General features: G+C 43.0%; 1 protein-coding gene across 5 annotated transcripts in view; it reads left to right on the top strand.

Moving 5' to 3' along the window:
• LOC144773006 (uncharacterized) overlaps window positions 1-23,747 on the top strand; it is a 2,495,654-nt gene that overhangs the window by 19,182 nt on the left and 2,452,725 nt on the right. For 3 of the 5 annotated variants that reach the window (XR_013599895.1, XM_078657750.1, XM_078657749.1), the window contains exon 1: window positions 3,405-3,573. The exons of the other annotated variants lie outside the window; for them this stretch is intronic. Coding sequence is in view for 2 of the 3 variants with exons in the window: in XM_078657750.1 (XP_078513876.1) it covers window positions 3,529-3,573 (45 nt within the window). In the remaining variant the exon portion in view is untranslated. Of the gene's footprint in view, window positions 1-3,404; window positions 3,574-23,747 lie in introns of those variants that run through there. 5 annotated transcript variants of the gene reach the window in all.

Here is a 23,747-nt window from a genome sequence, read left to right as displayed (position 1 = left end):
AATCCGAATTCTGATGCTGCAGCACTCGACATCCTTTGTGGGACAGCTTGCATCCAGCTCCTGGTCATCGTCAATGCCTCCTGGACCTCATGGCTGAAGAGTCAAGCTTCACCTCTTTCACCTCAAAGCACCCGACATCCCCTGGCACCTTCCTGACGCCATCCTGGTCACTGGCAAGTGATCCAGACTCTGTCCCCTCTGCTTTCAGGTTCTTCATATCTTCGATCCACCTTTGGATCCACCCGTACACTTTTCCTCTGGTTGCCTGCAGCACTTCTTCGCAGCTCTCCATAGGAATCGTCGAGGAAACCCGACACCAAAAACCACCTATGCACCCGGCTTCCCTGGGTGAGGTAACACAAGTACTCCAGTGCTCCCATGGGTCTTGACTCTCTAAGTGTCTAAGTCTAAAAGGATTCCCTCGCAACTCATCTCTAAGTGTCTTTAAATTGTAAAAGTGTAACTTGTTAGTTTTCCATTAGAAGTCAATGATGATCCGCGGCTGTGGTCAGATACTGCACACATCCCTAGTGGGCCTCCTGCATTCCCTACCTTGGGGGGTTCCTGGTTAACCCAGCGGTTCTACAGGTCCTAGGTCTAGCTTCTATCCCTCACGTTTTTCTTATACCACTATTTGAGTATATGGTTTGTGAGGCCCCTAGGGCAAAACGTATACTGTCAACTTATTGTATGCTAATTAGGTTCCTTGTATTGTACTTTTACCTCTAGCCTCATAAAGAGGCCAGAGGGTTGTGTTTAGAATAAATACATATATATTTGATATACCTTGTGTGGTGTACTTTCATTTGATCATTCAAGAGATTATAGACTGGAAAAACAACTTGCTTAACTCGCCTCTAAGTCTGAAGGCTGCTCACCACATCTACCACTAGGATAGCTTTCTATAAGGTTGACTTTACAATCACCATCAATAAGGGTCGTTTAGACTGGTGCAAGGTGCCCACGAGAATAATGGACATCATATACCAGGCCAACTTCTCACAGTTAGCTAGCAGTGAGATCTGCACGTTTCAGTTCTAACTTTCTTGAACAGAACAGTGTAAGTTCATCTTGAACACAGCACTACCTGCACAGTACAATGGGAGATACAGGGTTGGTGGGAGTAGACTTTAACACTCGTGCTTGCAACGTTTGAGGGGTCTGTGTTTGGGGAAAGGGATGAGGGGTTTCAGAAACACGCATAAGGAAATTCTGTACAGTTATATCGAAGACTAGTTACAGAAACTGGTGGTACAGAAGAGAATGTGATAGGCTCTGGGGTGAGTACTGTGACAAGAACCCAGGAATGGAGTACAGTGGTTATAGGCTCTCTTGGCAAAGGCATTCCCCATTAACATCCTGTTTGGTTCCTAAATTTGACATCCAGTATTTCCCTGAGACATACTCCATAACCCCAATTCTTAGTGGACCATTGCCACTAACTCTAAGAGGTATTCTTTTGGATGAGTTAAGTCTGATTGAAACCTTGAACTTGCAGTTGGCACTCCAGAACCTACACCTGAGGAAGAGAAGAATATCACAGAGTTCAAATTAAGATGTTGAGATTAGCTCACCGGGAACAAGAGGAAGCGAGAGAGACAGAAGAAAGGGGCCCCTGGGATGATTAAAGGGAGAGAGAAAGAGGATAAGGAAATAGAAAAGAAAAGACAGGAAAATGAACTACAAAGGCTAGAAAAAGAGATTTGCTGAGGAAACATTGTTAGAGAAGAAAAACTCACAATGGTAGCAGAGACAGCTACATCTTGGAAAAGTAATTCCATATCCAACTCTGCAGGTGTACCTGTAAAGCTTTCAGCAGAGTCTATATCCATGTATTAGGAAAGTCAGTATATTTTAGAGTGGTTTTTGAGTTTTAATATCTCTTGTAGAGCGTAGGTTTTTGATGATGTGAATAAGGCAGCACCTTTAATGAATCACTTGTCCACAGGAGGAGCGCTAGTCAGTAGGAGAAAAAAAATCATTGAAGTTGAGTAAATGAGCGATAAATAAATGAAGCCAGATCTGATTTCCAAAGAAAGTGAGAGAGCTTCTTTGAGAGATTGATGGCACATTGCGCTATTGGAATGAGTGTTTGAGAGATATGAAGGCCAAAGATTTTCATGAACTTAACCAGTCTGTGGTTATAGAGTGACTGAAGGAGGAGTGTTCTCCCCACTTGCACTATACCTGATTTAAGTTATAGGGATTCACAGAAGCTTTCAATGTTGGCTTACAAGTGTCTAGCTAACAAAGGACTAGAGTAGCATGCCTCTAAACCAGAAAAAGAGAGACAACTTTAACAGACTGGCACCAAAGTGAAATGTAAGGACCAGAGAAATTCCTAAATTTCTAAGTAACAATACAGGCAAAAAACTAAATTTGGGGTTAAATTCAGTAAAAAAAGGGAGGCTAGGAAGAATCGTCTAGGCCAAAAGAGTTTAGTTGAAGCATTGCAAAAGGTGAAAGACCCTTCGCCAGCTGCACCTATTATAGCCAGTTTGTTGACTTTGGGTCAAGGAACATAGGGCTGCCGTTTGAGAGAGGCCTACAGATGCAAATAAGCACTCCTTTACTTTCTGAGTTGTCCCACTTAAGACGTATAGCAAAATAGGTTTAAAATGAACCTGGGGAAAATAAAGGCACTGTTGCTGCACCCACTACTACAGCAACTTGGAGTGACCCTGCCAATCCCATTTGATTTAAAGCTGAGCACTTACTGAGTGGTTAAGTTATGCTCTTCCATTGCTACACTATTCTGCTTTGCTTAGAGAGCTTAAACGAGCCTTGGCAAGGTGTAAACTTCAACTCTTCTCCTGGCTAGGTAGAATAGCTATTGTGAAAACAAATGTTCTCCAAGGGAACCCTTTAACTATTTCAAGCCCTCCCAGTTAGGGTTGTGAAAGATTACATAACCCAATTTCAATTACTGATAAATTCTTATATATGTTCCAATAAGATATCCAAATTATTGACTAAACATACCTGTTGAACACCACTCACTGGAGGCTTGGAGGTTCAACACATTCTTAATTACCACCTAGCCTCTGTATTGAGATACTTTGCAGATTTGGGAAATATGGAAACTGATAAACAATAGAGCAGCATAGACCATTTTATAGCTACAGTGGCCACATCACAAATTCCATGGTTACATTGAGGACACAGACCCTGGGGCCTGTATTCTCCTCCTAATATAAGAACCACATTAGGGGCATTGGGTGAGGGACGAAATAGAGGGCCTCACCACTTCTCCTTCCCCATTTACTATAATTTGCTTTAATTCTGAGATTGCATGTGTCATGGTGAGATTCCTGTATAAAAATGGGTAAGTATTGTTGTTCAAGGATCTTAAGCATTTGTACCATTTATATGAGAGCAAATGCTTCGCTTTTTTGCAGGTGCAACTCTGGACCCTCCACCCTGATGTAGGAGAGAGTGCTACTGGATCACTGACAGCATTCGAGAAGTGGCCCATGAGCACCCAAACTAATAAACATACAATGTCCACCATGTATAGAATTCTCCAAGATGCCAGTAAAGTCCTGGCTGAGAAAAGATAGGAAAAGGAATTGGGTAAGACTATTATAAACAAGGAGTGGGCAAATTTATGATAGAACTTGTAATTCTGCTAGGGCATGTCAGATAAAGGAGACCCATTACAAGCTCCTCAACCTCTGATAGAGAACACATGCAGAAAGTGTTGTATGGTTGGTAGGTTCATAGTCGACATTGCTAAGTTAGCATGAGCTTCGCTGCCATGAGGCTGCTTTTGCGCACGTTACTACATGCATTTGTTTAGCAAGACTTTGTTTTTGCCTTCCAAGTGAGAACTATCTGCTTTTCGCGTTCTCTGCTGTTACATGATGTACAAGGTTGATAAACAATGCCCCTTGTTATTCTGTTCTGGTCAGTCCCTCACACCAAGACATAACACACACACAGCTGCACTACTGAAAGTCGGGTGCTTTAATATTGCAGAACTGCATGTTATTCTGAACACTTGGAGAGAGACCTTTCCAGAGAGAAGAGCTGTGCTGGTCCTGAGATGTAAACCTCTCATCTAGGCCTTGAGGTATGGGGTCTGCTGTCAAAGCCCAGAGCTGTTTTTTTTATAATAAACTATTTCTTACCACTGGGAGGATGGTTAGGTCCTATAATCCTTTTCCATTGTCTTTATAAAATGACATCCCCTTTTGTATTCTATGGAATTGTAACAATACTAACGGTATTGTGTTTATGCATATTGTTGCTGGTAATGGCACGTGTACTGCACCATAGAGAATGTTAGTTAAAATAAGCATTCTAAGCTATACCGTGACTCTGATTACTCTTATTGTGGACAAGTATGAGTGAGTGAGCGAAAGAGTTGTCTTGCTACCGTGATTCCTGAGAGAGTCGGGAGTGTTGTGTTCTGCGTTGTCTAATCGTTGATAGCTTCATTATTATGTCAGAGAACGAATGAGACACTATTGCTAATCAGTTTTTGGGATTGTGGGCACTAAGGTGCTAGGTTGGTATACCACTATACACCGAGGTCCCGGTTTCCTGTGCATAGTTCTGTATATGTGCAGAAACCCTGCAACATGGCGCTGCCAACGTTTGGTCTGGTTCTTATCTGCGAGACACTTGAGTAGTGCTTGTGCTTGTCCACAATACCTTCACTTCTGTTTCCCGAGAGAGTCGTGACGGTCTATCGTCCTATATTGTGAATTTATATGGGGTTTTCAAGTATTTTAAAAGGTCTATTCCTTTACTTGTGAGACTCACTATCATGCTGTCACGCGTAAGTTGTTGATCTATATTTTCTTGATCATGGCGGCAGTACCTGTTCCGCCGCCTAACAGAGCTGCAGGCAAAGCCTATTTGACTCAGCATGCAGTCCCTGATGCTGGGGGTGTGCTCATCTTTGTAGTTCAGGCTAATGCAGCTTATCCTTTCGGGGTAGTTGTTCTTGCGTCACATTTCTGGCAGTTGACGGAATGGATAATCTGTTTCCCGAATATTCTGCCATGGCCCTTCCTGTAGCCTATCTCCCTTACATGTCTCTTGAAGTTCACCTCACAGCTTGGCAACACCAAATTTGGTTCAATGGCGCCCTTCCTCATCCAATAACCCCGGTCAGTTTGGGCCCCTTATCGACTGATGGGGCCACATGGCCCTTTTTTGGCTGGATACACTCCACACCCGCGTTATGCTGCTACTGCTACACTTGCAGAGCGTCGCATGTTGCAAACTTCATTGGTGTACGTTTATAGAGCTGTTGTTCACTTTGTTTCACGCTATTTCCAGGCGGGACCGCCTGGGGCTGCTGCGCAAAAGGCAGGGTCTGCAGCGGTGAGCATCAGTCCCGTTATGATTAATTCTGTAATGGTCAAGCGTCCCCTGAATAAGGATGAGTTTCCTTATTGGCTTGCTGAAAAGCTTGGGCAACTCGAAGCAGTCTTTCCCAATACTACTCCTGTGGAAAAACACAGGATTTTGACAGTGAGCTTACCTAAAGACCTGGCTACTGACTTAGCTGACTGTACTGCTTGGGGTAAAGTATTTGTAGTGGTATATTCAAAGTGCATCGGCACCCCTTCCTTTAACATCCTCCCGTCTGTGATTAAGCGCGCTCAAGATGAGCACGGAGCGAAGTGGCTGTGGAATTGGGTTTGCAACTGGTGGGTGTGTTCAACAAGGTGGCTGATATGATTCTTGCTAATGTTAAGGGGGATGCCATGAGCTTTCAGGTGGCTAACTGCCTGGAGACCGTGGCTGACATAGACAAACCACGAGAATTGCCGAAAATTATTGCAAAAGCTTACAAAACTATAGGGCGCAATAGTCTGGGGGCTAAGCACTTCTCTCAAGCGCAGGCACAGCCCCAAAAGCGGAAAACCCAATCTGATAAGGATAGAAAACCATTATTTTCTAAAAAAAAATAAAAAAATAAAATAAGGGGCAGCAGCAACAGAAGCAGGGGTTGCGTGTTGGTTCACCGACCCCTGAGACTTCTGAACGTACTTATGATTTGCGTGATCGCGCTAAACTTGTCACCTGATAGATTTCAAGTCCCTGAACAACGCTCTCCTCATTCTTTACTGGACACATCGGGCTCACAACTCGGTGCTGGAGACCGCCAAGGTCGTGGCAAAGGGCCATTGATGCAACAGGGACGGGATCAACCTTCGACAGTTTGACCTTAAAGCCAAACAAGAGGAGCTGCCTCGATTTCATCCACCATTTCAAAAGAAGAAGGTTGCCGCTTTGACAGCAAGATATACCTCAGACGGTGAGAAACCAACTACTGGATTGGACTTGTGCAGTGACTCTCTTCGACAGCACAGCAGAAGTTACCATAGTGCAGGAGGCACTGCGTCTTTGTCTGGAGGTGACAGCAACTAAAACTTTATTTACTGTAGATACAGCAGACACCGAGGTGCCCCCCACAGATAGATTGTATAACATTGTCTTTCAAATTGAAGGTGACATAGAGCGTGTGATCACAGGGGTTTTTGGGGCAAATCTAACCTCTTCTTACAACATTTTGTTGGTAGAGGCAGATTGGCCCCCAATGTTCGTTCTAGCCGCATCTAGATTGGAGGACGTGATACTTCTGAGTTTTTTGCCTTATGTCCCTGAGGAGCATGTGAAAGCTTGTGCATTTGAGTGGGCGTTGGCCCTGGCACCGGCAGTGTACCATAACAAAGTGGGCTGGGATAAAGATTATCCGGCACATGAGATACCATTGCGGTCTATGCCACAGCCTCAAATCCAATATCCCATCCGGCGGGAGGCTAAAGCCCCCGTATATGATGTTCTGACTGAGTTGGCATATCAAGGTGTGATTGAGACATGTGTGTCACCGATGAATAATCCTCTTTTTACAGTAGCCAAACTTGATGGGTCTTATCGAATTGTGTTGGATTACTGACATTTGAATTCTCATTGTCGCACATTTGTGGTACAGAATACTCATAGCTCTGCACTTGTAGACAGCCTTGTTCATAAGAAATACAATGTATAAAGACTTTATTGCGTGATTTAAAAAAACCTTTGCAAGTTACAGGATATAAAAAAATATTTCAAAATATACATGTAAAAGAGAATGTAAGTTCGAATCCATTTTAGAGAAAGGTGGCAGATGGAACTTGCCAAGTTGTTATGCTGATGGAGGTTCACAGACTCGGGTCCCCTCACAAAGTTTTTTTGCTGCTTGATCCAAAAACCTTACTAGGGCACAGTTTAATTTGGTGTTCCGAGGATCAAAGCAGGCCAAAACTGCTGCTCTGCACGATCGAATCATGTATATATTTCAGAGTTTCATTAAAAGGGACCGTCTTTCATTCAGCAGGTTTAGACAGAGGCATAGGATGTGTATTATGTCTTCTTTGTGGTTCCCACAAAGTCGAAGTGTTCCTGACCGTGATCTCTTTTCCATTTTGGCAAGTGAAACGACAAATTAATGACTTCCATTCTCAATTTAAAAAAACTTAGTTTTGTTCGTGCAGTGAATGGTAGGGTTAGGTACTGCTGTGGGATCAGCTGGACATAAGATTGCAAGGTCATCTATCCGTGACTTATTTTTGCTAGACGAGCCTTGTCTTCCACTGAAGAGAGCTTTTTTGTACTTATTTTCGCTAGCCGTTTGAATTCATTTTGGCTTACTTACATGCTCCAAAGATCTTTCAGGCATAAAGTTCTTAAACCTCTTTCCCAATATTCATGCCCTGCTCGCCATAGGTTCGTGTGAAGACAGGCCCATAGGTGTTGGGCTAGGCTGCCTTCCTTCGATAACCTCAGTTTGTGACAGCACATTAGAAAACTCATGGCTACGGCAAGTGATTGGTTGCAGATACCCAGTTCCAGCCTGATTTGGGCCGGTGATGTTTGAGTTGGTAGCTTGAACACTGCTCTGTAGATTTTTGTGATATTTTTATCCAATTGGCCACTGTCCGATCCTTTTAGGACCTCGCTTCCGTAGGTTAATGTGGGAATAATTTTTGCCTGCGCGAACTGCATTGTTGGAGCGAATGTTGGGCCAAGTAGTTTCTTGTGTAAGGAACTAATAGCAAATGCAAGTTCATCACCCTTCTTTTTTTGTTTTGTAGATGAGTTTTGTATCTGGCGTTGTTATTGAAAAGGACACCAAGGTACATATGGCAGTTAGATTCAGCAATGCTTTCCCGGTTCAGGACCCAAACCAGCTTCTTAGCCTTTCCTGGACGTACCGACAACATTTTTGTCTTCTTGCTGTTAATCTGGAGCTCATTCTTGTTTGAATATTCGGAGGTAGCGTCCATGAGTCTTTGCAGGCCAATCTTTGTTTTACTAAGAAGGACAACATCATCGGCGTATAGAAGGTTTGACAACAAGAAACCAGCTACTTTGGGAGCATGGGAATTTACCTTGTTTAAGGCTTCAGGAAGGTCGGATAGGAACAAATTGAAAAGTATGGGGGCCAGGGCAGATCCTTGTTTTAGACCTTTTGTCGTCGGAATTCGGCGTGATAGTCTAGAGCCATCCCCAATCTTGATCCTGACCCATGTGTCCTGATGTAGAAGCTGTATGGCTCTGAAAAGGTCATTTGGGATGTTTAGTCTGTAAAGCTTCTGCCAGAGCTTGGCTCTGTTCACATTGTTAAAGGCGGCTTTGTAATCAATGAATCCCATATAGAGTGGGCAAGAACTAAACTCCGCCTAATCAATCAAGCAGGAGAGGGTCATAAGATTGACCGAGGTGCCAGTGTTGCTTGTAAAGCCGGTTTGATTCAGAGGAATTACAAAATGGTCATCAGCCCATGCCCTAAGTGAGTTAAGAAGCAACCCTGCAAAATACTTTTCTTCGTTGTCAATAAGGGCTATGAGGCAGTAATTCCCGGGGGATTTTTTGTCCCCGCCTTTGAAAATTGGTGTGAGAATTGATCCCTGCCAAGAGGGCGGAATGATGTTATTTTGCAGGATAAAGTTAAAGAGGGTGGTAAACTTCGAGGCCCAAAAAGTTGTGTCCTCCTTAAACAAGGCCTGAGGGATTCCACCTGGGCCTGGAGCCCCATCCTTCCGACCCTTTTTGATCAGTTTTTCAATTTGGACCTTCTGGATTATTATGAGTTCTTTGCTGCTTTGAATCGTAGGGCACTCTATTGGTGATACAATTTTTTGACCAACATTGAAAGATTCCTTCTTTGAAGAGGCTTTGGAGTTACGATCAGATGGCCAAACTGCCACTTTTTGAGTAGTATTGTCTTCAACGGTGGAATTCTGATGAAAGGTTTTTTCTTTATGGTCGTAAAAATGAAAATACAAGAAGTCAACCCACTCAGACTCCAGTATGCATGAAGACGCAACTTTCGAGGCGCGCCCAGATATGCTGTTAATGGTTCGCCAGAACCTTGCGGAATTATTTGTTTTAATGTCTTGCTGTAATCTGGCCCAGAAGGAGTTCCAGTGAGTTCTGCGTTGTTCTCTTTTAGCCTTCTTAAGATAGCTGCGGGCCTCTCTCAATTTTGTTATTATTAGAGGATCCGTTGGGTTTGTTTTTAAGGCCCGTCATGTCCAATTCATAGTTCTTGTTGCAGATTGTATCACGGAATTCCAACAGGGCGTCTGCTTTTGCCCGTTCAGGTTAGCGTGCCTTATCGGTTTTGCGTGTTTATCAATCAGTTTGATTGCAAATGTTGACGAGTTGGAAATTTTGTCATTAATAGACCTGCTGGTGCTCTCAATGATTTGTTTAGCCTCTATTCCTACTCGTTGAAAGTTACTGAAGGAGCACTTGATTCGTTTTAGGTTGATCGTGTAGCTATCAGATGGCAGTGCCCTTTCTTCTTCGTGTTGAGTTAGACTGGACCTAAGCGATATTTCTTGGGGGCAGTGATCGCATTCTGTTCTGCTTCCAAGACTAAAACCTGTTATTTGATAAAGGAGTGAGAGGCTGACAAAGGTGTAATCGATTAACGAAGCACCATTTTTCGATAGATAAGAGAAGCAAAGTGGCTTGTCTGGCGGAAAGCGCCCATTTAAGGCTCTAAGGCCCAGATTTTCGAGGTTGCCTTGTAAAGAACGACCCTTCGAGTCGTCCTTGTGCCATCCTGGGAAGTCCTGCGGTGGTATGACCCAGATGCTTTTGTGTGATGTGGTTACCTAGTTTTTTTCTAGGTCAGACATTAGCCACATGTTGAAGTCACCAGATAGTATTATTTCTGGATTAAGGGATCCAGTTTTCACTCTTAATACTGTCGCTATTACCTCTTCTGCGAAGGATTGCCTTGATGCTGAGTTTGGACGGACATAGGCGTTCATTAAAATCAGAGTCCTGCTCTGTCCTTTGTTGGTAGTGAAGGATATTCCCACACACTGGAGGAAATGTGATGAACTTGCTAAGTCCCATGAGGCAATTGCGTTATTTATTGATATGTAAATTGCTAGACTGCCACTGCCTCTTCCCGAAGATTTCAGTTTTTGAGCTGGAATGTGATGAGTTTTGAAACCTTCTATTTGCTGCGGTTCAAAAAGCCATGTCTCTTGTAGTAATAATATCTCGAATTTCCGAAAGTTAGAGATTATCGCTTTATCCTCCAGTTTGTTGGTTAGGCCGTTGATGTTCCACAAGCAAATCTTTAGAGGACGCGTGTTAAGGCCCTTTTCACTGTTGTACTGTCAGCGTAGAAGTCGAGTTGTGTTAAGGGTGCCTGCCAACCATGACCATGTGCCGACCTCTTCCCGATCCCTATTTGATGTGATCCCATCATCCCTCGATTTTATTAGTTTGTGGTCGAGGGTGGGGGTTTTGTTGCATGCACCCCTGAGGACTGAATACACTGCTCCCCTTTCCACTCGTGTGTATTTAGTGCCTTGACTTGCCTGCAGGACATGTGGGTAGCCCGCTTCCCTTCCGGGTTGTATAAGTATACCCCACTGCTTGAAAGTGTCTGTATGCCCTAAGATGTTATTCATTGCCTCTGCCGATCTCCAAGTGACCTTGGTAGTTTCGTTTATTTGGCCATGGCATGGTGCAATGAATTCAATCGATGTAATGTCTTGTGAGGTTATAACATTTGATAGACCTGTTGCTTGTATCAGCTTTATGATGTTCCCGTGATTGAGAATATCATGGCTGCCTTTGGACTTGTACTCCGGATAAAAGAGTGTGAAGATGGGATCACCACTCAGAGGGGCCCTAAACGACCTTGGATTTGCCTCTGATGTTTGGACACAAGGCGTTTGATCTGATTTTGTCAAAGGACCCAGGGAATGTACCTCGTTCTGATCACTTCATAAGAAATATAAAACAACACTTGATATTTTCAATGGCTTCCATAGTCGTAATCTGGCTACTGAATGCAGTCAATGGACAGCATGTACAGACGGTGGAAAACAAAAAACAGTAGGCATTTGCCTAAGGGGGTATAAGAATTAGGGGTGGGCGAAATTTGCAAACTTGCCTTTCGCAAAATATCGCGAAACGGCAAAAAATCTCCGCAAACATGCGGAATATCGCGTGCTCGCGGAGATTTCGGAGGCAGGGCTTCTTTGTGAGTTCACATGTCTCTCTTGTGTTTATAAAAGGTCAGAGAGCTGTCCATCCTAGTGAGCAAGGGTGGGAAGACGGTGCACACTGCTAGTGTGTGCGGCGGGGCCAAAGGCGGGGCTTCTATGCGCGTTCACATGCCCCTTATGTTTATAAAAGGTCAGAGACCGATCAGAGCAGTAGATGAGGAGAAAGAAGCTCCTGGTCACAGGAACTGCACGGGGATTGTACTTGTGAAAGTCAAGGATGCAAAGGCCTCCATCAAGCGTCACAGTTAATTTTCGAGGGTAGATACTGGGAGAAAGCACACCTGCCCAGCCTCGAAAAAGCTGCACGATTTTTTGGGAGCTGATCAATGCATTACTGAATTTGAGCTTCAACTCGGGCACCTGCTTTATTTCTATCTGTAAGTGCTTCCTGTTCAGGTTTAATTTTTGTGACAGGAGCATCGTGCCAGAATGAATTCTGCCCTGCATTTATTTATCCAAGAAGACGCCACAGTTTTGTGCGATAGCTCTACTCAACTGGAGTACTTTCTACTGGCTAATCAGTAAGTGCTACCTCAATGGGTAAATGTATAGTGCTTTTCCTACACTACAGCTGCGTAAAGGGCCAAAGAGTTGTCTCCAGTGACAATGTGTGTGTAACTTTTTGCCATCGCGCCGAAGGGTGCCAGGGTCCCTTGAGTGAGCTGTCCATCATAGTGGGTAAGGGCGGGAAAATGGTGCACATCGCTAGTGTGTGGGGCGGGGCTTCTATGCGAGTTCACATGCCTCTTGTGCTTATAAAAGGTCAGAGACCAATCAGAGCAGCAGACGAGGAGAAAGAAGCTCCTGGTCACAGGAACTGCACAGGGATTGCGCTCGTGAAAGTCAAGGATGCAAAGGCCTCCATCAAGCATCACAGTTAATTTTCGAGGGTAGATACGGGGAGACAGCACACCTGCCCAGCCTTCGACAAAGCTCACAATTTTTTGGGGGCTGATCAATGCATTACTGAATTTGAGCTTCAACTCGGGCACCTGCTTTATTTCTATCTGTAAGTGCTTCCTGTTCAGGTTTAATTTGTGTGACAGGAGCACTGTGCCAGAAAGAATTCTGCTCTGCCAATTATGATGAAGAGATGCTTCCGTTCTGCCATGGATTGTGGAAGTTTTGACATTTTCGCGTTCTGCGCGGAAAGCGAAAATGCCGAAATTTACAACGTTCCGCGAGTGGAACGGAATTTGCCACCCACCCCATATAAGAATAGCCCTGGGGTATTCGCTGCACGAGTTCTCTCTTTGCTAGACAGCATTGACCCTGATGCATACTCGTACATTGATGATATTTTTCTGACCGACAATGAACTATGGCTGCATCTATTCCTTGTCTGCAGCATCATACTTATGTTTGCCGAGTACGGTTACAAATTCAACTAAGCCAAATCCCACATCGCTTACTATGCGGTGCTCTTTTTGGGCTAAGAGCTCAACAATGAAGGTGGGGGCCTAGCCCCCCCACTTTCTTGAGAAATGTGCAAGATTGTAGTCTCCACCTACACTGAAGAAACTTCAGTCTTGGCTGGGATTTAAAAATGTTGGGAGGACTTACATTCCCGATTATGCCCAGCGTATCAAGCTTATTTATGCTTTGATACAACCTACATTTTCACCTGCCAGCTGGCTACCGAAACATTCAGCTATACTGCAGTCTTTGCAGTCTGATCTACTTGAATCTAGGTACTTGTTGATGCGTGATAACCACACAAACCTGGTGATATGCATAGTGCCAGGCACAGTGAGTTTCACTTACTTTACGTACAATATAGGTGACACAGTACCTATTGCATACAAATCACATTTGTACACTTCAGCCGAAATGCCATTTTCGAATGTTGAAAAAGTTTTGACAACAGCGCAGATAGGGGTCCTGAATTAATGCATTCTTATGGTTACGCCTTTTCCTGCTTTAGAAGCAGTGACTAAGGCAAGTGTGCCAAACTCTAAAGCATTACATCCCTGTTGGATACAATGGGCTACTTCTCTGACGTCTCCTGATGTCACATTTATCTTTTATCCCGCTCTTCAGACATAGGATTTCTTTCAATATGAGCATGTTTATCCTCCTCCTCTGCCTTTAATTCTTTTAGAGGAGTATAAAAGTATAATTTACACCGAAGGCACGGCGCAACCGGCCACCGGCTCTAAACACGCTTATTCAGCGTCTTACGCTATTGTGGCTAGTACAATGGTGAATGGTGAATTCAAGTCTAACATAGTGCATACACAGGCACTATGAGACTGTTCCAACCAATGGGCTGAGCTGGTGCTTTGCTTCTTGCTCTCGAGTTTGAAGATCCAAATGTGAATACTCTTATTGTGTGTGATTCTTACTACTGTGTTCAGTCTTTCAATGACAACGTATTCTTTTAGTCTCAAATAGATTATCGAGATTCTAAAGGCAAAACGGCAAAAAGACAAACAGCTTCAGGTTTGAGTCGCAGAACTTAAAACATGTCTGCCACTCACACAGGTTATCCATACTCTTGGCCATCAGCGTGTGGGAGCACATGCTGTTGGTAATTCTTTGGCTGATGAAGCAGCCAAATCTGCAGTAGCCATGTGTTCCGTAGCTGCTGTTACAAGGTGCTTGACTAACATTGATAATGAGATTTTGGCAACTATAGCTGAGAATACGGAGGGCACTAATTACCCACAGGGATTGCCTTCAAAGTTTTCCTATCAGTTAACTCCCGAACAAGTTCATTTAGCAAGAATACCGGATGTTAGGGATCGGCTGATTCCCAACGCTGACTGCAGAATCTCTCTGATGTAAGCCGTACACGAAGGCAGGGCTTCGGCCCATGCCCGGTGTCTATGACAGTTTCTATATTGCAGCAACGTTACTGATGGCGTGGTTTATATAAACAGACCGGTAATTACGTACTTTCTTGTGACATCTGTCAGCAAATTAAGCCTTCTACGTTAACACGTCCACCACAAACACAGCTATGAATTTCTAATCAGCCTTTTGGCTGTGTATATCTTGATCACTTCAGTCCATTTTCTTCTGATACTGCATATAAATATATTTTAGTTGCAGTTGATTTGTGCAATAGATTCCTTTGGGTTTGGCCACAACGCAGGGCTGATGCTTGAAATGTCATCAAGGATTTGCTTGTCTTTGTCGGGAACTTTGCCTGTGTCACCTTTCATTCAGACCAAGGTCCATCATTCGCCGCTAAGGCCTACAAGGAGGCAATGAAGTCTTTGGGGGTGCTGGTGCAATTTTGGTCTACATATAGGCCTGAGGCAATTCAATTTTGGAACAAACGAACCGTGACTTAAAGTATTCTTTGACAGCTAGAGTCTTAGGTACTGACATGAACTGGCTGGCCCATATGTATGGAGTTCAATGTGCACTTAATAATCTCCCTAGAAGATCTCTAGGTGGGCGGACCCCATACGAAATGCTATTTGGCATTAACCTCTTCGCTGCTAGGCATTTTCCCTCCCTGTGCTAAACCTTTTTTGGCTATTGGGGTAGTGCGCACTTAGGCCCCTGTAATTTATTGACCACATAAGGTATCCATACAAAATTTGTGTCCTTTTCTTACAACATCATGGGGATTCTAAAGGTACCCAGGGTTTGTGGATACCTCTGGAGGGGTCCCAGAAATTAGCCAAAATATAGCAACATTTTGGTTTCTTTTTGAAAAATTGGAAAAATGGGCTGCAAATGAAAACGTCTGGGTTATTCCTTGCAAATGTTATCAAAAAAAGAGTTGTGGGGATCAAATCACCATTTTCTCAGATTTTAGGGAATGACAGACTTTTGTCAGAAAACCAACATTTTTTACACAGTTTTGGCATTTTTCTGGGACATAACCTATTTTTGCTATTTGTTCTGCTTTCAACCTCCTTCCAGTTAATGTACGAAATGGGTAAGAAAGCAATAATGGATCCTGGAAAACTATACATTTTAGAAAAGTGGACAAAATTCTGAATTCAGCAAGGGGGTATTTGTGTAGATCCATCAAGGTTTCGTTATAGAAACTAACAGTTAAATATAGGAAAATTTGAAAATTAGTTGAAAAAACAGCCTTTTGTTTCAACGTTTTCACCTGTAACATCTTGTAATTATGAGAGCTCTTTGAAATCAATATACCGTTACATCTGCTGGACCTTCCTGGTTGTGGGGATATATAGTACTTATAGGTTCACCAAGAACCAGACGAACTCAGAGTCAAAAACTGAGCAGCAATTTGCAATGGCTTTTTACTATTTACCGGGTATATAGCAATTATTGTGGGAAAATGTATACATGGAAAACTCAGTATGAAAGACACCTATGTATTTCTGAAATGGAAACAAATTAAAGAGTTTAGAAACAGTACATATTTGTACACTTTCAAAATTGAGAATACTCATACTATGAGAGAATTATCGCTCATTTTTCAAAATGACTTCTTTTTTACACAACGTCTTTCATTTGGAAGGCATGAATGCATCAAAAATCAAGAGATAATAACAGTTGCTTTACGAATATGCATTACCCTAAGTCTCCCGATAAAAATGGTACCTCAATTGTGTGGGTAGGCATAGTGCCCACAACAGGAAATGGCACAAAACCCAACGTGAACACACCACATTTTCACAATGAAAATGTACCCTTTTTTGTGAAGTATCTAGCTGTAGTTTGTGAACACTCGCTCTGCTGGCACATAGGGAAACCTAGCAAACCTATACATTTTTAAAAACTAGACACCCAAGGCAATTCAGGATGGGGTGACTTGACTGCCGCCCACCAGGCTCTGTTACCCAGAGTTCCTTGCACACCTAAAAAATTGTAAAAAAAATGCCACATTTCCCCCACATTTCTCTGGTGGAAAGTCCTGGAATCTGCGTGGATCCACAAATGTCCACCCACCCCGCTTTCCCTAAAGTCTTATGGGAAAAATGGCACCTCACCTGTGTGGGTCGGCCTAATTCCCTTTTCTTGCCTAGCTGTAGTTTTTAAACCCTAGCTCTACTGGCACCCAGGGAAACCTAGCAAACCTATACGGTTTTTAAAAACTAGACACCCAGGGGAATCCAGGATGAGGTGACTTTACTGCCTCCCACCAGGTTATGTTACCCAGAATCCCTTGCAAACCTAAAAAATGGTAAAAAAAACACATTTTCCCAATTTTCTGTGGTGGAATGTTCTGGAATCTGCCTGGATCCACAAGTTTCCACCCACCCCGCATTTCCCAAAGTCTTACAAGAAAAATAGTACCTCACTTGTCTGGGTCAGCCTAGTGCCTGCGATAGGAAACGGCGCAAAACGCAACGTGGTCACACATCAATTTCGCAATGAAAAATTACCCTTTTTTGGGGACGCCCACATCTGTTGCTGCCCTGTTGCTGCCCTGATTATCTGCCCAGGAATTCCCTACTGTTGTTGCTGTGTCCAGTGAGGGAGAAGACTGCTGCTGCCCCGTAGACCCTGCCCCATATCAGTCACCTCTGACACGCACCACCGGCTGCCGGACTTCATCAACCAGGATGCAGCGCGGCGTGGTCTCACGTGAGGCGGAGGGGGGCAGGCCATAAATTCTGCGGCGGGCTCCCGTGGCGCGGGACGCGCGCGGGCTCACCCGGGCAAAGTCTGGGTCAAGGGCGGGCCCGTCCTGCACCCGTCATCGTCCGGAGGAGGCTGGGCTGGGCCACATCCCTTTCGTGCATCAAGCTGGGCACATAAGGCCAGATAAGGTCATTTGGAACTAATATATAAAGGCAGAACACTTGATTGATTTGGAGAACTAAAAGGCCCGAATCCTACTTGACTCTTGACTGGCGATAAAATAATCTATGGACGCTATATTGCACTTGATCTGTTTTGTGTCTTTTGTATCTATTGACTAGACGGAGCTTCTAATATTGCTTATATTGTATATTGTATATGCTATTTTATTCCCTTTATTCACTCTGCTATAAAGTGTGAGATTGAAATATAGGGGCAGGTCTACTTGCAGGAAAACATGGGTAAAAGGAAGGCTGAATCTACTAGCAAAGTGGGACCGAGTGCTGGCCTCGGTGGGCAACAATCCCCGAAAACTTACCTCACTAGAGCTATGGGGGAGATTGAGGAACAAATAAGCTCGGTAGAGGAAAGTATTTCACATGGCCGGCTGAGCATTTCTGCATCTAATGCGGAGGGACTTAACAAACACACAAAAACAGTAAGCCCAAAAAAAGATGATGCTACCGAAGTCCATGCAAACGAGTGTGTACAATCTGTTTCAGATGAAATTGAGGTGTATAACTTAGACCCGGAGAACCAACCACCGCCTAAGCGACCCAAAAACCCCACAAATAGCACTGTGAAAAATGGTCCAGCCCCAGGTAAAAGAAGAAAACCCATAGGCAGGGTGGTGAAAAAAACTGACGGTAACGTAAAACCATGCATGGGGAAAAAAATCATCCACGAGATCAGAAAAGTGAAATAGCAATAATAAGGAAAGAGATGGGTGTGTTTAAAGAATGTGCATACTTGAGAAGCTCTTAGCAAAAATGGAAAGAATGGAAAGTGTTATGGGGAATATGACAATATCAAATAGTGGTGATGATAGGGTGGCTGAATCAAAAACCAATTCTACAGATAGGGAGGACAGTGGGGTGACACAAATAGATAGATCCGTGTGTACTATAGAACGGAATCCAATGACTAATGTTACAATACACTGGGTGCGACATGATCCTGCTGCGGATAAACAATCTATGAATAGGAGTAATGATAAGGGGAAGGTTCACAAAGCTGACCAAAAATCAAGGACTTCTTTTCCACGAACCAATGTTAAAAGTTCATACTTGGACCTGCCACCAGCCGCTGCACATTATGTGGTGGTAATTCGCTGCCCCAGGTAGCGAATTAGGAAAATGAAAGTTGGCAATCTCTTTGAAATAAGACAATACACTGGGTGGGGGAGAAAACTGGTTTAACAGGTGCCCTTTTTGAAAGTTTTAAAATGGGTAGGAGGGTCGCTTGGGTGGGGAGGGATCACAAAGTATTAAATGGTGATTGTGTTGTACTGACCCTGGGTAACCCAAGACTGGTTCACGCTGTCCTAAATAGAGCTGGGGCAAATGATCTGGGAATAAATGAACCAAGTATTCTCCCATTTGGCTTTTTTTATCGTGGACAATATCCCGGGGAAAAGGGTATGATAAGGACAGGGTTAAACAGGAATCTAATTCCACAATCTAACAGGTGTGAACCCCTGACAAACCTGGAGGATATTGATTGACTTGATGGGGGAAGGGCTATGCTACACAATTAAGTAGGGATGCTGGGCCAATTAGTAAACCCTCCAGTAGCACTAACCTAAATATAACTATAGGTCAGGGAGTTTGTGTGGAGCCAGTAAGAAATAAAGCTGTAACTGATGATTCAAATTCTGCAATAATGGAGAACACTATAATGATGGAAGAGACCAGACAATCTATACAGGAATCACCGAAGCTGGGAATAATGTTTTGGAGCATCTCAAGATTATCCAATAAAATAGTAGATCAATATTGGCTACAACTTATAATAGAATACCCCATAGTTTGTTTGCAGGAAACGTGGATGGTTGATGAAACACACATGTTAGGCTATCGGACTCTTCACACTCCGGCAGTTTATAATGAACATGGGCGCAATAAGGGGGGTTTATGCACTTATAGTTCAAATGTCCTAGGCTGGAAAAAAAGTTACATTTGAGTGTAAGTCTGAATACTATCAGGTCATTGAACTTCATCTAAGCACTGGTTGTTGCGTGGTGTTGATACATTTTTATAACAATATTCCACGGGATAAGGTGCTGTGTGTACTAGGGTGCCTACAGTGGGAAGAAAGTGCCAAAGTGGAGATGCTAAAAGGGGAAGTGTCTTTAATCTGGGTGGGGATTTAACTGTACCATATGCCAATTTCATCAAAGCAGTATCTGTGGCATGGGTGAAACCAAAGGGGAAATAATACCTCATTTTGCTCATACACCACTTGGGGATAAACTAAATGAAATTTGGTTACAACTTGACTTAGGGTTTTTTAATGACATGTGCATACTTAGGATTGAATTTTAGCCCACGTATAATGGGAGAGGCTGCAATTCAATTATTGTTTTTTCACTGATGTCTAGGAAACTTAGTGGCAAGGCTGCTATGTTTCAAACACATAGGGGCATATTATCAAGCCTGGGTGATTATCGGCAGGACTGGCGCTAAAGTGGCAATAATGGGCTTGATAATATGCTCTATGGAATTCCAATCAAAGCTCATGTTAGATGTCCTTCACATCTAACATGAGCTCTGATTGGAATTCCATAGAGCATATTATCAAGCCCATTGTCGCCACTTTAGCAGCAGTTTCCTGCCGATAAAGTGGCGATAAATTTATCGCCCAGGCTTGATAATATGGCCCAAAGTTTTTTAAACAGCGATCACTACCCCATAAGTATCCATTTAAAAACTGTACCTGAGGCACATGATGAATGTAAAATAGGGGAAAAATAGCCCAGATCTGACACTTGCTAGTACAAATGGTTATTCGTTAAAATGGAGCAAGGTTGAACCTCAGCTCTTTTTAGTTAAACTTATCAAAGAATAGGAAAGGGATTTTAATACTTGCCTAGCGCAGGACATGGAGAATGTAGATATAATAGACGCCTTTGTGAACATATAAAAACAAAATTAGACAGCTTTTTTGTGGACAGTAAAGGGAAAAAGCATAACATGAAAGATAATGTGTGGTTTGATAAGGGATGCAGTGATGCCCACAAGAATTTAAAAAGAGTTTTGAAAATTAAGCCAAAAGTCATGGAAGAAATTAAGCAGGCCAGACAGGCATATACACGGGCTCTAAAAAAGAGAAAGCTGGAATTAAGAGAAGAAGCATGGCAGAACCTACGTGAGGCTTGTGAAAGTAAAGATAACACGGGGTTCTGGCATATTGTTAATGCTCCTTTCCTAAATATGCGCGACACCGATAAAATCGACGTGGCAATAGAAGAGGAAAGGTGGGTGCAATATTTCAGTGGTCTTTATAACGACAGCCAATGTAATGAAGATACAACAAATATGGTGGAGATGGAGGGTGAGGCAATAGGAGAACTGCGGCCAGTGACAAATGAAGGGAGTATGCAAGCCAACATCTTCCCATTAAAAATTCCATTGACTCTGGACAAAGTGAGAAAAGCAATTGAAGATAGTGCTGCAGGTAAAGCTCCTGGCCCAGACTGCGTAACAGTAGATATCTACAAATATATTACTGAGGAATGGGCTCCGCTTTTAACAAATGTACTAATGAATTGTATGAATCATGGGTTCGTCGACACTTGGTCGGATTCTATAATTATTCCAATATTTAAAAAAAGTGATCGAAATGATCCGTTATGTTACCGGCCCATCTCCCTGCTGGATTCCCTTCTAAAAGTAGCTGGAAGGGTAATCTTGAATAAGTTACAAAATTGGGCTGATAAGAGGGGAGTGTTATCCAAATTACAATATGGTTTTCGAGCAGGCCTAGGAACAGTTGAACAGGGCCTGAATTTGAGTTTGATTATCGATAAATATACTGTTACAAAAAATGGTAACATATTTTTAACATTCGTTGACCTCAGCTCAGCTTTCGATTGTGTAATACATGATAAAATGTGGGTCATTTTAGTGGACATGGGCGTCAATGAGAGCATACTGATGTTTTTAAAGGAGCTCTATAGGATGCTGGTGCAAGAGTTAGGTATGGGAAAGAGGGGGAGCGCACCAGAAGATTTAACATAAGTAAAGGGGTGAGACAAGGGTGCGTACTCGCCCCAGTTCTCTTTACCCTCTACATTAACAGTGTGGGAGAATATCTGGTGGAGAACCCAAATGATTACCCTGTAATTGATGGTCGTCCCATACCTATCCTATTATTTGCGGATGACGCAATTTTGATGTCTAGGACACAAAATGGCCTACAAAGAACACTTACAAAGTTTGTCGAATATATGCAGGACCGGGGTCGTAGGGTAAATATTAAAAAAACTTTTAGTATGACATGTGGGAGCAGGGTCTTTATTAATAAAGAGAAAATAGAGTGTGTTAACACCTTCTCGTATCTGGGGATAGTTTTTGCGAGTACAGGTAAATGGGGGAGTGCAATACGGTCGAGAAAGCAAATGATGCTGAGAGCAATTGGGGGGGTTACTAGTTTTGCCGGTAAATTGGGTAACAAGCCAATCCCTGAGTTGATAGCCATCTATAAAGCCAAATGTATCTCAACAGCAGTATATGGCGAGGGCATTTGGGGAGTGGGGGATGCTAAAAGCATACAGCAGTGTGAGAATGCCTTTCTAAAATATCTATTGGCGATACCCAGCTCTACAGCTAACTATATTTGCCATCTTGAGTTGGGTTTGTCCTATATAGAGGATATTATAAGGGCCTCTCCTCTTTTATTGTGGCATAAGCTCTGGGTGACAGATGAGGTGGTATTGAATCGTACAGTCATTATGGACTGTATGAAATTGGACAGGATAGTACGTATCCCCTGGCTAAGTCATATTAGGACTGTGGCTAGTGAGATTGGACACTCCGAATATTTTGATGACCCAGAAACCCTGAAACTAATCTCCAGAAAACAACTAAAAAAGGAATATATGATATACCTGGATGATAAAAGATGGTCTGTAGAGAGAGGGAAGCAGACTGTTATGGCTACTTATTTGTTGCAAACAAGTCAGGGTATTCAGCTCTACCTATACCAACTGAGGGGACCCTCTGACCGTATGCCGGTTACCCAGTTTCGACTGGGTATAATATTCACACTAGTTAGCTTCCCTGAGATCAATGACTGGTCATGTGATCTAATCCCCTGTCCCTGTGACAACATGTCTAAACAATCAACTATTCATGTCACCTTTTTTTGCAAACTTTATACTAATCCGAGGAGAAGATTTGTAATTCCCCTTTTAAAATATATTGGATTAAGACAGTGCAATAATGCTCTTATGTATCTGCAATGTATGGATAGTGACATATGTATTAGCTCGGTGGTGTCATATTTAAAAAATGTAATAAGATCTAGAAATACAATGCAGGGAACCTGATTCTCGAAACAATTGAGGTGACATAATAGAACACTGTGGATACTGATAAAAATTATTGAGATGATATAAATCAAATGGGATATATTTTATAGGCTCTGATTAAGTGACAATATAATGCTGAGACTCATGATGTTTTAATTTATAAATCTTTATTAATGCTTGATTTTAATCTCACTGTGAGGATGAGAATGAAATAAATGTAGTTGTGTTTGTTATAGAAATGTAAAATAATGTTTTATATTGTGCTTTTATGGTTTTTCATCACAAAAATTGAATAAAGCTATATTTGATTGATTGATCCTTTTTTGGCAAAGTGCCTAGCTGTAGTTTTTGAACCCTAGCTCTGATGGCACCTAGGGAAACCTAGCAAACCTATGCAGTTTTTGAAAACTAGACACCCAGGGGAATCCATGATGGGGTGACTTGACTGCCTCCCACCAGATTCTGTTACCCAGAATCCCTTGCAAACCTACAAAAATTGTCAAAAAAAACTACATTTTCCCCACATTTCTGTGGGGGAATGTTCTGGAATCTGCCTGGATCCACAAATATCCACCCACCCTGCATTTCACAAAGTCTTCCAAGAAAAATGGTGCCTCACTTGTGTGGGTTGGCGTAAAGCCGGCGATAGGAAACTGTGCAAAACGCAGCGTGGTCATACCTCAATTTCGCAGTGAAAAATGACCCTTTTTGGCAAAGGGCCTAGTTGTAGTTTGTGTACCTTAGCTCTACCGGCACCTAAGGGAAACCTACCAAACCCCCACATTTCAGAAAACTAGACACCCGGGGGGTTCCAGGGAAGTATGGCTTGCATGGATCTCCCAATGTTTCCTTACCCAGAATCCCCTGCAAACCCCTATTTTAGCTGAAAAAATCACTTTTTTCAGACATTTTTGTGTGGGAAAGTGTGCCATCACCAGGCTTACACAAATTTGCTATCACCCAGTGTTCCCCCAGGTCTCCCAATGAAAATGGTGCCTCACTTGTGTGGGAGGCCCAAGTACCCGCGATAGGCAAGGGCCCAAAACGTAGGCCCACATCAAAATTGCCTATCTCAAAACCACCTGGTTTTGCAAGGGGGGGGGTCGCCTGAGTTTATGGCCCCGTGCTCTGCGGCCATCATTGTAAACCTACCAAACCCA

This window comes from Lissotriton helveticus, chromosome 8 (genome assembly GCF_964261635.1).
Source record: "Lissotriton helveticus chromosome 8, aLisHel1.1, whole genome shotgun sequence".
In the NCBI taxonomy this organism is placed as follows: domain Eukaryota; kingdom Metazoa; phylum Chordata; class Amphibia; order Caudata; family Salamandridae; genus Lissotriton; species Lissotriton helveticus.
Note: the sequence above shows the minus strand (reverse complement) of the source record. Positions and strands in the feature narration are given on the sequence as shown.